Source organism: Heptranchias perlo, unplaced genomic scaffold, assembly GCF_035084215.1.
Source record: "Heptranchias perlo isolate sHepPer1 unplaced genomic scaffold, sHepPer1.hap1 HAP1_SCAFFOLD_1685, whole genome shotgun sequence".
NCBI lineage: Eukaryota > Metazoa > Chordata > Chondrichthyes > Hexanchiformes > Hexanchidae > Heptranchias > Heptranchias perlo.
Window position 1 is genome coordinate 2442 of NW_027138953.1, and position 14635 is coordinate 17076.

Sequence of the window (14635 nt, forward strand, 5' to 3'; positions counted from 1 at the left end):
GGGAGTGACGGGAGGGGGTGACGGGAGGGAGTGACGGGAGGGAGTGACGGGAGGGAGTGACGGGAGGGAGTGACGGGAGGGGGTAACGGGAGGTAGTGACGGGAGGGGGTGACGGGAGGGGGTGACGGGAGGGAGTGACGGGAGGGAGTGACGGGAGGGAGTGACGGGAGGGGGTGACGGGAGGGAGTGACGGGAGGGGGTGACGGGAGGGGGTGACGGGAGTGGGGTGACGGGAGGGAAGTGACGGGAGGGGGTGACGGGGAGGGAGTGACGGGAGGGAGTGACGGGAGGGAGTGACGGGAGGGGGTGACGGGAGGGGGTGACGGGAGGGAGTGACGGGAGGGAGTGACGGGAGGGAGTGACGGGGGGAGATGGGAGGGAGTGACGGGAGGGAGTGACGGGGGGAGATGGAGGGAGTGACGGGAGGAGTGACGGGAGGAGTGACGGGAGGGAGTGACGGGAGGGGGTGACGGGAGGGAGTGACGGGAGGGAGTGACGGGAGGGAGTGACGGGAGGGAGTGACGGGAGGGAGTGACGGGAGGGAGTGACGGGAGGGAGTGACGGGAGGGAGTGACGGGAGGGAGTGACGGGAGGGGGTGACGGGAGGGGGTGACGGGAGGGAGTGACGGGAGGGGGGTGACGGGGGGAGGAGACGGGGAGGGGGTGACGGGAGGGGTGACGGGAGGGAGTGACGGGAGGGAGTGACGGGAGGGGGTGACGGAGAGGGAGTGACGGGAGGGAGTGACTCAGTCCTGGTGCCCTCTCTCCACCCCTTCGCCTCTCCGGCCTCCTTTGGTGGGTTTATTCCTCCGGTGCTCGGGAGGTGTTTTGATGGGGAGAGGGGCCGAGACCTCGATGGGGATCGTCTGTCGCTCCTCCAGCTGGTCTCGTGCGCCGAGGGTCTTAAACGGTTCGAACGGAGAGAACTTCAGGGGGCTAATCACAAAAATACAAACACACCCAGGGTCAAACTCTCCCCCTCGACTCACTCCGATTCACTGCACGACACAATCGCAAACCCTCGTCTCCCCGCCTCGGGTATCCCCTCCAACCCTCGTCCCCCACTCCCGTCCGTCTCTCCCCCACTCCCGTCCGTCCCTCCCCCACTCCCGTCCGTCCCTCCCCCACTCCCGTCCGTCCCTCCCCCACTCCCGTCCGTCCCTCCCCCACTCCCGTCCGTCCCTCCCCCACTCCCGTCCGTCTCTCCCCCACTCCCGTCCGTCTCTCCCCCACTCCCGTCCGTCTCTCCCCCACTCCCGTCCGTCTCTCCCCCACTCCCGTCCGTCTCTCCCCCACTCCCGTCCGTCTCTCCCCCACTCCCGTCCGTCTCTCCCCCACTCCCGTCCGTCTCTCCCCCACTCCCGTCCGTCTCTCCCCCACTCCCGTCCGTCTCTCCCCCACTCCCGTCCGTCTCTCCCCCACTCCCGTCCGTCTCTCCCCCACTCCCGTCCGTCTCTCCCCCACTCCCGTCCGTCTCTCCCCCACTCCCGTCCGTCTCTCCCCCACTCCCGTCCGTCTCTCCCCCACTCCCGTCCGTCCCTCCCCCACTCCCGTCCGTCCCTCCCCCACTCCCGTCCGTCCCTCCCCCACTCCCGTCCGTCCCTCCCCCACTCCCGTCCGTCCCTCCCCCACTCCCGTCCGTCCCTCCCCCACTCCCGTCCGTCCCTCCCCCACTCCCGTCCGTCCCTCCCCCACTCCCGTCCGTCCCTCCCCCACTCCCGTCCGTCCCTCCCCCACTCCCGTCCGTCCCTCCCCCACTCCCGTCCGTCCCTCCCCCACTCCCGTCCGTCCCTCCCCCACTCCCGTCCGTCCCTCCCCCACTCCCGTCCGTCCCTCCCCCACTCTCTGGGGCGCGGGAGAGAGAGGGGGAGCGGGGCGCGGGAGAGAGAGGGGGAGCGGGGCGCGGGAGAGAGAGGGGGAGCGGGGCGCGGGAGAGAGAGGGGGAGCGGGGCGCGGGAGAGAGACGAGGAGCGGGGGCGCGGGAGAGAGGGGAGGAGCGGGGCGCGGGAGAGAGGGGGGCAGCGGGGCGCGGGAGAGAGGGGGGGCGCGGGGGAGAGAGGGGGGCAGCGGGGCGCGGGAGAGAGGGGGGCAGCAGGGCGCGCGAGGGCCCACGCGAGAGGGGGAGCCACAGAGGGAGACAGAGAGAGGGAGAGACCCGGTCCCCCCTGAGACACCGACCCGAACCCCCTTCAGCCCCTCTCTCTGGGGCAGTATTTGACCTCAGGTCCCAAAGGTTGAAAAGTCAGTGTCAGACCCACTGCCCCAATCCCCCCTCATCTGACAGATTGACTCTGACCGGACGCAGACCCCAGAGTTGCACCGATGGACTAAGTACCTGACTGGGGTTCGGGGGCTGCTCATTTGCCGTTGACACCTGGCTTTGGGCTCGAAAGTAAAACGCTCCTTTAGGCTCTCCCAGACGGAGGGGGCAACGTAGGTGAATCCCTGCGGGATGGGGGGAGCGAAATAGGGAGAGAGAAATGGAGATGGGTCAGTGGGACAAAGGTTCCGGTAACATCTCAAACAACGCAGCTTCGCAGGCAGGTCACACGGTCAACGTAAAACCAGACCTGAACCCAACCAGTTCAGAGGGGACCGCAGTCGATAGACCCTATTACACTGTGTACTGATGGTGTTTATACTGCAGTCTATAGACCCTATCACACTGTGTACTGATGGTGTTTATACTGCAGTCTATAGACCCTATCACACTGTGTACTGATGGTGTTTATACCACAGTCTATAGACCCTATTACACTGTGTACTGATGGTGTTTATACTACAGTCTATAGACCCTATTACACTGTGTACTGATGGTGTTTATACTACAGTCTATAGACCCTATTACACTGTGTACTGATGGTGTTTATACTGCAGTCTATAGACCCTATCACACTGTGTACTGATGGTGTTTATACCACAGTCTATAGACCCTATTACACTGTGTACTGATGGTGTTTATACCACAGTCTATAGACCCTATTACACTGTGTACTGATGGTGTTTATACGACAGTCTATAGACCCTATTACACTGTGTACTGATGGTGTTTATACTACAGTCCATAGACCCTATTACACTGTGTACTGATGGTGTTTATACCACAGTCTATAGACCCTATTACACTGTGTACTGATGGTGTTTATACTACAGTCTATAGACCCTATTACACTGTGTACTGATGGTGTTTATACTACAGTCTATAGACCCTATTACACTGTGTACTGATGGTGTTTATACTACAGTCTATAGACCCTATTACACTGTGTACTGATGGTGTTTATACTACAGTCTATAGACCCCATTACACTGTGTACTGATGGTGTTTATACCACAGTCTATAGACCCTATTACACTGTGTACTGATGGTGTTTATACTACAGTCTATAGACCCTATTACACTGTGTACTGATGGTGTTTATACTGCAGTCTATAGACCCTATTACACTGTGTACTGATGGTGTTTATACTGCAGTCTATAGACCCTATTACACTGTGTACTGATGGTGTTTATACTACAGTCTATAGACCCTATTACACTGTGTACTGATGGTGTTTATACCACAGTCTATAGACCCGATTACACTGTGTACTGATGGTGTTTATACTACAGTCTATAGACCCTATTACACTGTGTACTGATGGTGTTTATACCGCAGTCTATAGACCCTATTACACTGTGTACTGATGGTGTTTATACTACAGTCTATAGACCCTATTACACTGTGTACTGATGGTGTTTATACTACAGTCTATAGACCCTATTACACTGTGTACTGATGGTGTTTATACTACAGTCTATAGACCCTATTACACTGTGTACTGATGGTGTTTATACTGCAGTCTATAGACCCTATTACACTGTGTACTGATGGTGTTTATACTGCAGTCTATAGACCCTATTACACTGTGTACTGATGGTGTTTATACTACAGTCTATAGACCCTATTACACTGTGTACTGATGGTGTTTATACTGCAGTCTATAGACCCTATTACACTGTGTACTGATGGTGTTTATACCACAGTCTATAGACCCTATTACACTGTGTACTGATGGTGTTTATACTACAGTCTATAGACCCTATTACACTGTGTACTGATGGTGTTTATACTACAGTCTATAGACCCTATTACACTGTGTACTGATGGTGTTTATACTGCAGTCTATAGACCCTATTACACTGTGTACTGATGGTGTTTATACTACAGTCTATAGACCCTATTACACTGTGTATTGATGGTGTTTATACTACAGTCTATAGACCCTATTACACTGTGTACTGATGGTGTTTATACTGCAGTCTATAGACCCTATTACACTGTGTACTGATGGTGTTTATACTACAGTCTATAGACCCTATTACACTGTGTACTGATGGTGTTTATACTACAGTCTATAGACCCTATTACACTGTGTACTGATGGTGTTTATACTACAGTCTATAGACCCTATTACACTGTGTACTGATGGTGTTTATACTGCAGTCTATAGACCCTATTACACTGTGTACTGATGGTGTTTATACTACAGTCTATAGACCCTATTACACTGTGTACTGATGGTGTTTATACTACAGTCTATAGACCCTATTACACTGTGTACTGATGGTGTTTATACTACAGTCTATAGACCCTATTACACTGTGTACTGATGGTGTTTATACTGCAGTCTATAGACCCTATTACACTGTGTACTGATGGTGTTTATACTGCAGTCTATAGACCCTATTACACTGTGTACTGATGGTGTTCATACTGCAGTCTATAGACCCTATTACACTGTGTACTGATGGTGTTTATACTGCAGTCTATAGACCCTATTACACTGTGTACTGATGGTGTTTATACCGCAGTCTATAGACCCTATTACACTGTGTACTGATGGTGTTTATACCGCAGTCTATAGACCCTATTACACTGTGTACTGATGGTGTTTATACTACAGTCTATAGACCCTATTACACTGTGTACTGATGGTGTTTACACTACAGTCTATAGACCCTATTACACTGTGTACTGATGGTGTTTATACTGCAGTCTATAGACCCTATTACACTGTGTACTGATGGTGTTTATACTGCAGTCTATAGACCCTATTACACTGTGTACTGATGGTGTTTATACTGCAGTCTATAGACCCTATTACACTGTGTACTGATGGTGTTTATACTGCAGTCTATAGACCCTATTACACTGTGTACTGATGGTGTTGATACCACAGTCTATAGACCCTATTACACTGTGTACTGATGGTGTTTATACTGCAGTCTATAGACCCTATTACACTGTGTACTGATGGTGTTTATACTGCAGTCTATAGACCCTATTACACTGTGTACTGATGGTGTTTATACTGCAGTCTATAGACCCTATTACACTGTGTACTGATGGTGTTTATACCACAGTCTATAGACCCTATTACACTGTGTACTGATGGTGTTTATACTGCAGTCTATAGACCCTATTACACTGTGTACTGATGGTGTTTATACCACAGTCTATAGACCCTATTACACTGTGTACTGATGGTGTTTATACTGCAGTCTATAGACCCTATTACACTGTGTATTGATGGTGTTTATACTGCAGTCTATAGACCCTATTACACTGTGTACTGATGGTGTTTATACTGCAGTCTATAGACCCTATTACACTGTGTACTGATGGTGTTTATACTACAGTCTATAGACCCTATTACACTGTGTACTGATGGTGTTTATACTGCAGTCTATAGACCCTATTACACTGTGTACTGATGGTGTTTATACTGCAGTCTATAGACCCTATTACACTGTGTATTGATGGTGTTTATACTACAGTCTATAGACCCTATTACACTGTGTACTGATGGTGTTTATACTGCAGTCTATAGACCCTATTACACTGTGTACTGATGGTGTTTATACTACAGTCTATAGACCCTATTACACTGTGTACTGATGGTGTTTATACTGCAGTCTATAGACCCTATTACACTGTGTACTGATGGTGTTTATACCACAGTCTATGGACCCTATTACACTGTGTACTGATGGTGTTTATACTACAGTCTATAGACCCTATTACACTGTACTGATGGTGTTTATACTACAGTCTATAGACCCTATTACACTGTGTACTGATGGTGTTTACACTACAGTCTATAGACCCTATTACACTGTGTACTGATGGTGTTTATACTACAGTCTATAGACCCTATTACACTGTGTACTGATGGTGTTTATACTGCAGTCTATAGACCCTATTACACTGTGTACTGATGGTGTTTATACTACAGTCTATAGACCCTATTACACTGTGTACTGATGGTGTTTATACTGCAGTCTATAGACCCTATTACACTGTGTACTGATGGTGTTTATACCACAGTCTATGGACCCTATTACACTGTGTACTGATGGTGTTTATACTACAGTCTATAGACCCTATTACACTGTACTGATGGTGTTTATACTACAGTCTATAGACCCTATTACACTGTGTACTGATGGTGTTTACACTACAGTCTATAGACCCTATTACACTGTGTACTGATGGTGTTTATACTGCAGTCTATAGACCCTATTACACTGTGTACTGATGGTGTTTATACCACAGTCTATGGACCCTATTACACTGTGTACTGATGGTGTTTATACTACAGTCTATAGACCCTATTACACTGTACTGATGGTGTTTATACTACAGTCTATAGACCCTATTACACTGTGTACTGATGGTGTTTACACTACAGTCTATAGACCCTATTACACTGTGTACTGATGGTGTTTATACTGCAGTCTATAGACCCTATTACACTGTGTACTGATGGTGTTTATACTACAGTCTATAGACCCTATTACACTGTGTACTGATGGTGTTTATACTGAAGTCTATAGACCCTATTACACTGTGTACTGATGGTGTTTACACGACAGTCTATAGACCCTATTACACTGTGTATTGATGGTGTTTATACCACAGTCTATAGACCCTATTACACTGTGTATTGATGGTGTTTATACCACAGTCTATAGACCCTATTACACTGTGTACTGATGGTGTTTATACTGAAGTCTATAGACCCTATTACACTGTGTACTGATGGTGTTTACACGACAGTCTATAGACCCTATTACACTGTGTACTGATGGTGTTTACACGACAGTCGATAGGCCCTATTACTGACTAATACGACAGAAACTCACCATGAAAGCTCGGTTCGCACTTTCACTCAGATCCGTGTCATCGGGACTGTCTCTGGGCGTCTGTCGTGTGAACTTCGTGTCAAAATGACTGACATCATCGTCCGATTGCTGCATATTAAGAAATTACATTCTCGATTAGATTCCAGTCTGTAACTCACTCCCGGGTATCTGTTATTCTATATATCAACCCCCCGAACCCCTCGATTAGATTCCAGTCTGTAACTCACTCCCGGGTATCTGTTATTCTATATTTAAACCCCCCGAACCCCTCGATTAGATTCCAGTCTGTAACTCACTCCCGGGTATCTGTTATTCTATATATAAACCCCCCGAACCCCTCGATTAGATTCCAGTCTGTAACTCACTCCCGGGTATCTGTTATTCTATATATAAACCCCCCGAACCCCTCGATTAGATTCCAGTCTGTAACTCACTCCTGGGTATCTGTTATTCTATATATAAACCCCCCGAACCCCTCGATCAGATTCCAGCCTGTAACTCACTCCCGGGTATCAGTTATTCTTTCTATAAACCCCCTCGAACCCCTAGATAAGATTCCAGTCTGTAACTCACTCCCGGGTATCTGTTATTCTATATATAAACCCCCCGATTAGATTCCAGTCTGTAACTCACTCCCGGGTATCTGTTATTCTATATATAAACCCCCCGAACCCCTCGATTAGATTCCAGTCTGGAACTCACTCCCGGGTATCTGTTATTCTATATATAAACCCCCCGAACCCCTCGATTAGATTCCAGTCTGGAACTCACTCCCGGGTATCTGTTATTCTATATATAAACCCCCCGAACCCCTCGATCAGATTCCAGCCTGTAACTCACTCCCGGGTATCAGTTATTCTATATATAAACCCCCTCGAACCCCTCGATAAGATTCCAGTCTGTAACTCACTCCCGGGTATCTGTTATTCTATATATAAACCCCCCGATTAGATTCCAGCCTGTAACTCACTCCCGGGTATCTGTTATTCTCGAAAAAAAAACCCCGAACCCCTCGATTAGATTCCAGTCTGTAACTCACTCCCGGGTATCTGTTATTCTATATATAAACCCCCCGAACCCCTCGATTAGATTCCAGTCTGTAACTCACTCCTGGGGTCTCGAATCACTGACTGGTGACTGAGGGGTTAATTACCAGGCGCGGTTGATACGGAGGGTCCACTTTTCTCGCCAACAGATCTTCCCAGTTGATTTGCCGAAAGAACGGATGGTTCTGGAAAAAAAATACAGCATGGGTTAGATACAGAGTAAAGCTCCCTCGACACTGTCCCATCAAACACTCCCAGGGTCAGGTACAGGGTTAGATACAGAGTAAAGCTCCCTCTACACTGTCCCATCAAACACTCCCAGGGTCAGGTACAGGATTAGATACAGAGTAAAGCTCCCTCTACACTGTCCCATCAAACACTCCCAGGGGCAGGTACAGGGTGAGATACAGAGTAAAGCTCCCTCTACACTGTCCCATCAAACACTCCCAGGGTCAGGTACAGGGTTAGATACAGAGTAAAGCTCCCTCTACACTGTCCCATCAAACACTCCCAGGGTCAGGTGCAGGGTTAGATACAGAGTAAAGCTCCCTCCACACTGTCCCATCAAACACTCCCAGGGTCAGGTACAGGGTTAGATACAGAGTAAAGCTCCCTCTACACTGTCCCATCAAACACTCCCAGGGCAGGTACAGGGTTAGATACAGAGTAAAGCTCCCTCTACACTGTCCCATCAAACACTCCCAGGGTCAGGTACAGGGTTAGATACAGAGTAAAGCTCCCTCTACACTGTCCCATCAAACACTCCCAGGGTCAGGTACAGGGTTAGATACAGAGTAAAGCTCCCTCTACACTGTCCCATCAAACACTCCCAGGGCAGGTACAGGGTTAGATACAGAGTAAAGCTCCCTCTACACTGTCCCATCAATCACTCCCAGGGCAGATGCAGAGTAAAGCTCCCTCTACACTGTCCCATCAATCACTCCCAGGGTCAGGTTCAGGGTGAGATACAGAGTAAAGCTCACTCGACACTGTCCCATCAAACACTCCCAGGGTCAGGTGCAGGGTTAGATACAGAGTAAAGCTCCCTCTACACTGTCCCATCAAACACTCCCAGGGTCAGGTACAGGGTTAGAAACAGAGTAAAGCTCCCTCTGCACTGTCCCATCAAACACTCCCAGGGTCAGGTACAGGGTGAGATACAGAGTAAAGCTCCCTCTGCACTGTCCCATCAAACACTCCCAGGGTCAGGTACAGGATTAGATACAGAGTAAAGCTCCCTCCACACTGTCCCATCAAACACTCCCAGGGGCAGGTACAGGGTGAGATACAGAGTAAAGCTCCCTCTACACTGTCCCATCAAACACTCCCAGGGTCAGGTACAGGGTTAGATACAGAGTAAAGCTCCCTCTACACTGTCCCATCAAACACTCCCAGGGTCAGGTGCAGGGTTAGATACAGAGTAAAGCTCCCTCCACACTGTCCCATCAAACACTCCCAGGGTCAGGTACAGGGTTAGATACAGAGTAAAGCTCCCTCTACACTGTCCCATCAAACACTCCCAGGGCAGGTACAGGGTTAGATACAGAGTAAAGCTCCCTCTACACTGTCCCATCAAACACTCCCAGGGTCAGGTACAGGGTTAGATACAGAGTAAAGCTCCCTCTACACTGTCCCATCAAACACTCCCAGGGTCAGGTACAGGGTTAGATACAGAGTAAAGCTCCCTCTACACTGTCCCATCAAACACTCCCAGGGCAGGTACAGGGTTAGATACAGAGTAAAGCTCCCTCTACACTGTCCCATCAATCACTCCCAGGGCAGATGCAGAGTAAAGCTCCCTCTACACTGTCCCATCAATCACTCCCAGGGTCAGGTTCAGGGTGAGATACAGAGTAAAGCTCACTCGACACTGTCCCATCAAACACTCCCAGGGTCAGGTGCAGGGTTAGATACAGAGTAAAGCTCCCTCTACACTGTCCCATCAAACACTCCCAGGGTCAGGTACAGGGTTAGATACAGAGTAAAGCTCCCTCTGCACTGTCCCATCAAACACTCCCAGGGTCAGGTACAGGGTGAGATACAGAGTAAAGCTCCCTCTGCACTGTCCCATCAAACACTCCCAGGGTCAGGTACAGGGTTAGATACAGAGTAAAGCTCCCTCTACACTGTCCCATCAAACACTCCCAGGGTCAGGTACAGGGTTAGATACAGAGTAAAGCTCCCTCTACACTGTCCCATCAAACACTCCCAGGGTCAGGTACAGGGTTAGATACAGAGTAAAGCTCCCTCTGCACTGTCCCATCAAACACTCCCAGGGTCAGGTACAGGGTTAGATACAGAGTAAAGCTCCCTCTACACTGTCCCATCAAACACTCCCAGGGTCAGGTACAGGGTTAGATACAGAGTAAAGCTCCCTCTACACTGTCCCATCAAACACTCCCAGGGCAGGTACAGGGTTAGATACAGAGTAAAGCTCCCTCTACTCTGTCCCATCAATCACTCCCAGGGCAGATGCAGAGTAAAGCTCCCTCTACACTGTCCCATCAATCACTCCCAGGGTCAGGTTCAGGGTGAGATACAGAGTAAAGCTCACTCGACACTGTCCCATCAAACACTCCCAGGGTCAGGTGCAGGGTTAGATACAGAGTAAAGCTCCCTCTACACTGTCCCATCAAACACTCCCAGGGTCAGGTACAGGGTTAGATACAGAGTAAAGCTCCCTCTGCACTGTCCCATCAAACACTCCCAGGGTCAGGTACAGGGTTAGATACAGAGTAAAGCTCCCTCTGCACTGTCCCATCAAACACTCCCAGGGTCAGGTACAGGGTTAGATACAGAGTAAAGCTCCCTCTACACTGTCCCATCAAACACTCCCAAGGTCAGGTACAGGGTTCGATGCAGAGTAAAGCTCCCTCTACACTGTCCCGTCAAACACTCCCAAGGTCAGGTACAGGGTTCGATACAGAGTAAAGCTCCCTCTGCACTGTCCCATCAAACACTCCCAGGGTCAGGTACAGGGTTCGATGCTGAGTAAATTGCTCACCTGGACATCTGAAGCGTCTCCCGGCCCACTTCCCAATCTCTGAGACGGACTTTTCTTCAGGAGCTGCTCCGAAGGCAGAAAGTATTAAAATGACAAAGAGAAACATGATGAACTGCGCTGCCCGTCTCCCTCCCCCCTTCCACCCCCTCCTCATAATATTCGACTGTGGGGTGTATCACAGTTCAAGCAGATCCTGGTCTCACTGCATATGTCGACACATGTTCCAGCCAGAGGCCCTGGCTGATTTCCCTCTCTCTAACGCAGGGGTCACTGGACAGTGATCAGGAGCAGGAACCCTGGCTGATATCCCCCCTCTCTCTAACCCAGGGGTCACTGGACAGTGATCAGGAGCGGGAACCCTGGCTGATTTCCCCTCTCTCTCTAACCCGGGGGTCACTGGACAGTGATCGGGAGCAGGAACCCTGGCTGATTTCCTCTCTCTCTAACCCAGGGGTCACTGGACAGTGATCGGGAGCAGGAACCCTGGCTGATTTCCCCTCTCTCTAACCCAGGGGTCACTGGACAGTGATCGGGAGCAGGAACCCTGGCTGATTTCCCCCCCTCTCTAACCCAGGGGTCACTGGACAGTGATCGGGAGCAGGAACCCTGGCTGATTTCCCCTCTCTCTAACCCGGGGGTCACTGGACAGTGATCGGGAGCAGGAACCCTGGCTGATTTCCCCCTCTCTCTAACCCAGGGGTCACTGGACAGTGATCAGGAGCAGGAACCCTGGCTGATTTCCCCCTCTCTCTAACCCAGGGGTCACTGGACAGTGATCGGGAGCAGGAACCCTGGCTGATTTCCCCTCTCTCTCTAACCCAGGGGTCACTGGACAGTGATCGGGAGCAGGAACCCTGGCTGATTTCCCCTCTCTCTAACCCAGGGGTCACTGGACAGTGATCAGGAGCAGGAACCCTGGCTGATTTCCCCTCTCTCTAACCCAGGGGTCACTGGACAGTGATCGGGAGCAGGAACCCTGGCTGATTTCCCCTCTCTCTAACCCAGGGGTCACTGGACAGTGATCAGGAGCAGGAACCCTGGCTGATTTCCCCCTCTCTCTAACCCAGGGGGTCACTGGACAGTGATCGGGAGCAGGAACCCTGGCTGATTTCCCCCTCTCTCTAACCCAGGGGTCACTGGACAGTGATCAGGAGCAGGAACCCTGGCTGATTTCCCCTCTCTCTAACCCAGGGGTCACTGGACAGTGATCGGGAGCAGGAACCCTGGCTGATTTCCCCTCTCTCTAACCCAGGGGTCACTGGACAGTGATCAGGAGCAGGAACCCTGGCTGATGTCCCCTCTCTCTCTAACCCGGGGGTCACAGGCCGGGATTGAGAGGTCAGGATACGGGCTGGTGGAGAACTCTGACCTTGCGAATGAGGTCCCGGGCGTCGTGCGTCAGGTAGGGCGGAAGGTTCAGTTTGCACTTCAGAATCCGATCTATCACCTTCTTCCTGTTCTCTGCTGTGAATGGGGGCTGATCAGAGTGAACGAGAGAGAGAGAGACCGGATCATTGAAAGAAAGACAGAAACTGCCATCAACAGCAACTCCCGTCTCTCCAGCCCCTTTAATGGAGTGAAACCCCCCCAGGGTCCCTCACAGGAGCGTAAATCAGATTAAAATTCACCACCGAGCCCCATCAGCAGATATTCGGACAGGAGACCAAAAGCTCGGGCAAAGAGGGAGGTTTTAAGGAGCGTCTTAAAGGAGGAGAGAGAGAGGGAGAGGTTTAGGGAGGGAATTCCAGAGCTCAGGGCCCCAGGCAGCTGAAGGCACGGCCGCCAATGGTGGAGTGATGGGAATCGGGGGGGATGGACAAGAGGGCGGAATTGGAGGAGGGCAGAGATCTCGGAGGGTCAGAGGGGCCGGAGGAGGTTACAGAGATAGGGAGGGAGGGGGGGCGAGGGCCATGGAGGGATTTGAACAGGAGGATGAGAATTTTAAACTCGAGGTGTTCCCGGACCGGGAGCCAATGTCGGTCCAGCGAGCACAGGGGGTGAGGGGTGAACGGGACTCAGTGTGAGTTAGGATACAGGGGCATCAGATGAGCTGATGGTTACTGAGGGTGGGAGACCGGCCAGGAGAGCTTTGGGAATAGTCCAGTCTGGAGGTAACAAAGGCACGGACGAGGGTTTCAGCAGCAGATGAGCTGAGGCAGGGGGCGGAGACGGGCGATGTTACTGAGGGTGGGAGTAGGCGGTCTCGGTGATGGGGTGGAGACGGACGATGTTACTGAGGGTGGGAGTAGACGGTCTCGGTGATGGGGTGGAGACGGACGATGTTACTGAGGGTGGGAGTAGGCGGTCTCGGTGATGGGGTGGAGACGGACGATGTTACTGAGGGTGGGAGTAGACGGTCTCGGTGATGGGGTGGAGACGGACGATGTTACTGAGGGTGGGAGTAGGCGGTCTCGGTGATGGGGTGGAGACGGACGATGTTACTGAGGGTGGGAGTAGGCGGTCTCGGTGATGGGGTGGAGACGGACGATGTTACTGAGGGTGGGAGTAGGCGGTCTCGGTGATGGGGTGGAGACGGACGATGTTACTGAGGGTGGGAGTAGACGGTCTCGGTGATGGGGTGGAGACGGACGATGTTACTGAGGGTGGGAGTAGACGGTCTCGGTGATGGGGTGGAGACGGACGATGTTACTGAGGGTGGGAGTAGGCGGTCTCGGTGATGGGGTGGAGACGGACGATGTTACTGAGGGTGGGAGTAGACGGTCTCGGTGATGGGGTGGAGACGGACGATGTTACTGAGGGTGGGAGTAGGCGGTCTCGGTGATGGGGTGGAGACGGACGATGTTACTGAGGGTGGGAGTAGGTGGTCTCGGTGATGAGGTGGAGACGGACGATGTTACTGAGGGTGGGAGTAGGCGGTCTCGGTGATGGGGTGGAGACGGACGATGTTACTGAGGGTGGGAGTAGACGGTCTCGGTGATGGGGTGGAGACGGACGATGTTACTGAGGGTGGGAGTAGACGGTCTCAGTGATGGGGGTGGAGACGGACGATGTTACTGAGGGTGGGAGTAGGTGGTCTCGGTGATGAGGTGGAGACGGACGATGTTACTGAGGGTGGGAGTAGGCGGTCTCGGTGATGGGGTGGAGACGGACGATGTTACTGAGGGTGGGAGTAGACGGTCTCGGTGATGGGGTGGAGACGGACGATGTTACTGAGGGTGGGAGTAGGCGGTCTCGGTGATGGGGTGGAGACGGACGATGTTACTGAGGGTGGGAGTAGACGGTCTCGGTGATGGGGTGGAGACGGACGATGTTACTGAGGGTGGGATTAGACGGTCTCGGTGATGGGGTGGAGACGGGCGATGTTACTGAGGGTGGGAGTAGGCGGTCTCGGTGATGAGGTGGAGACAGACGATGTTACTGAGGGTGGGAGTAGAC

General features: G+C 51.6%; 1 protein-coding gene across 1 annotated transcript; it reads right to left on the reverse strand.

Annotated features, from left to right (window-relative positions):
* Positions 1-265: 265 nt before the first annotated feature.
* Positions 266-12716, reverse strand: LOC137309561 (ribosomal protein S6 kinase beta-2-like; the record flags this gene model as incomplete). Its single annotated transcript, XM_067977700.1, has 7 exons — positions 266-375; positions 723-936; positions 2336-2445; positions 7190-7297; positions 8343-8420; positions 11240-11302; positions 12609-12716. Coding segments are annotated over 6 exons (657 nt in total), but the record flags the coding sequence as incomplete, so codon positions are not given.
* Between the last annotated feature and the right edge of the window lie 1919 nt (positions 12717-14635).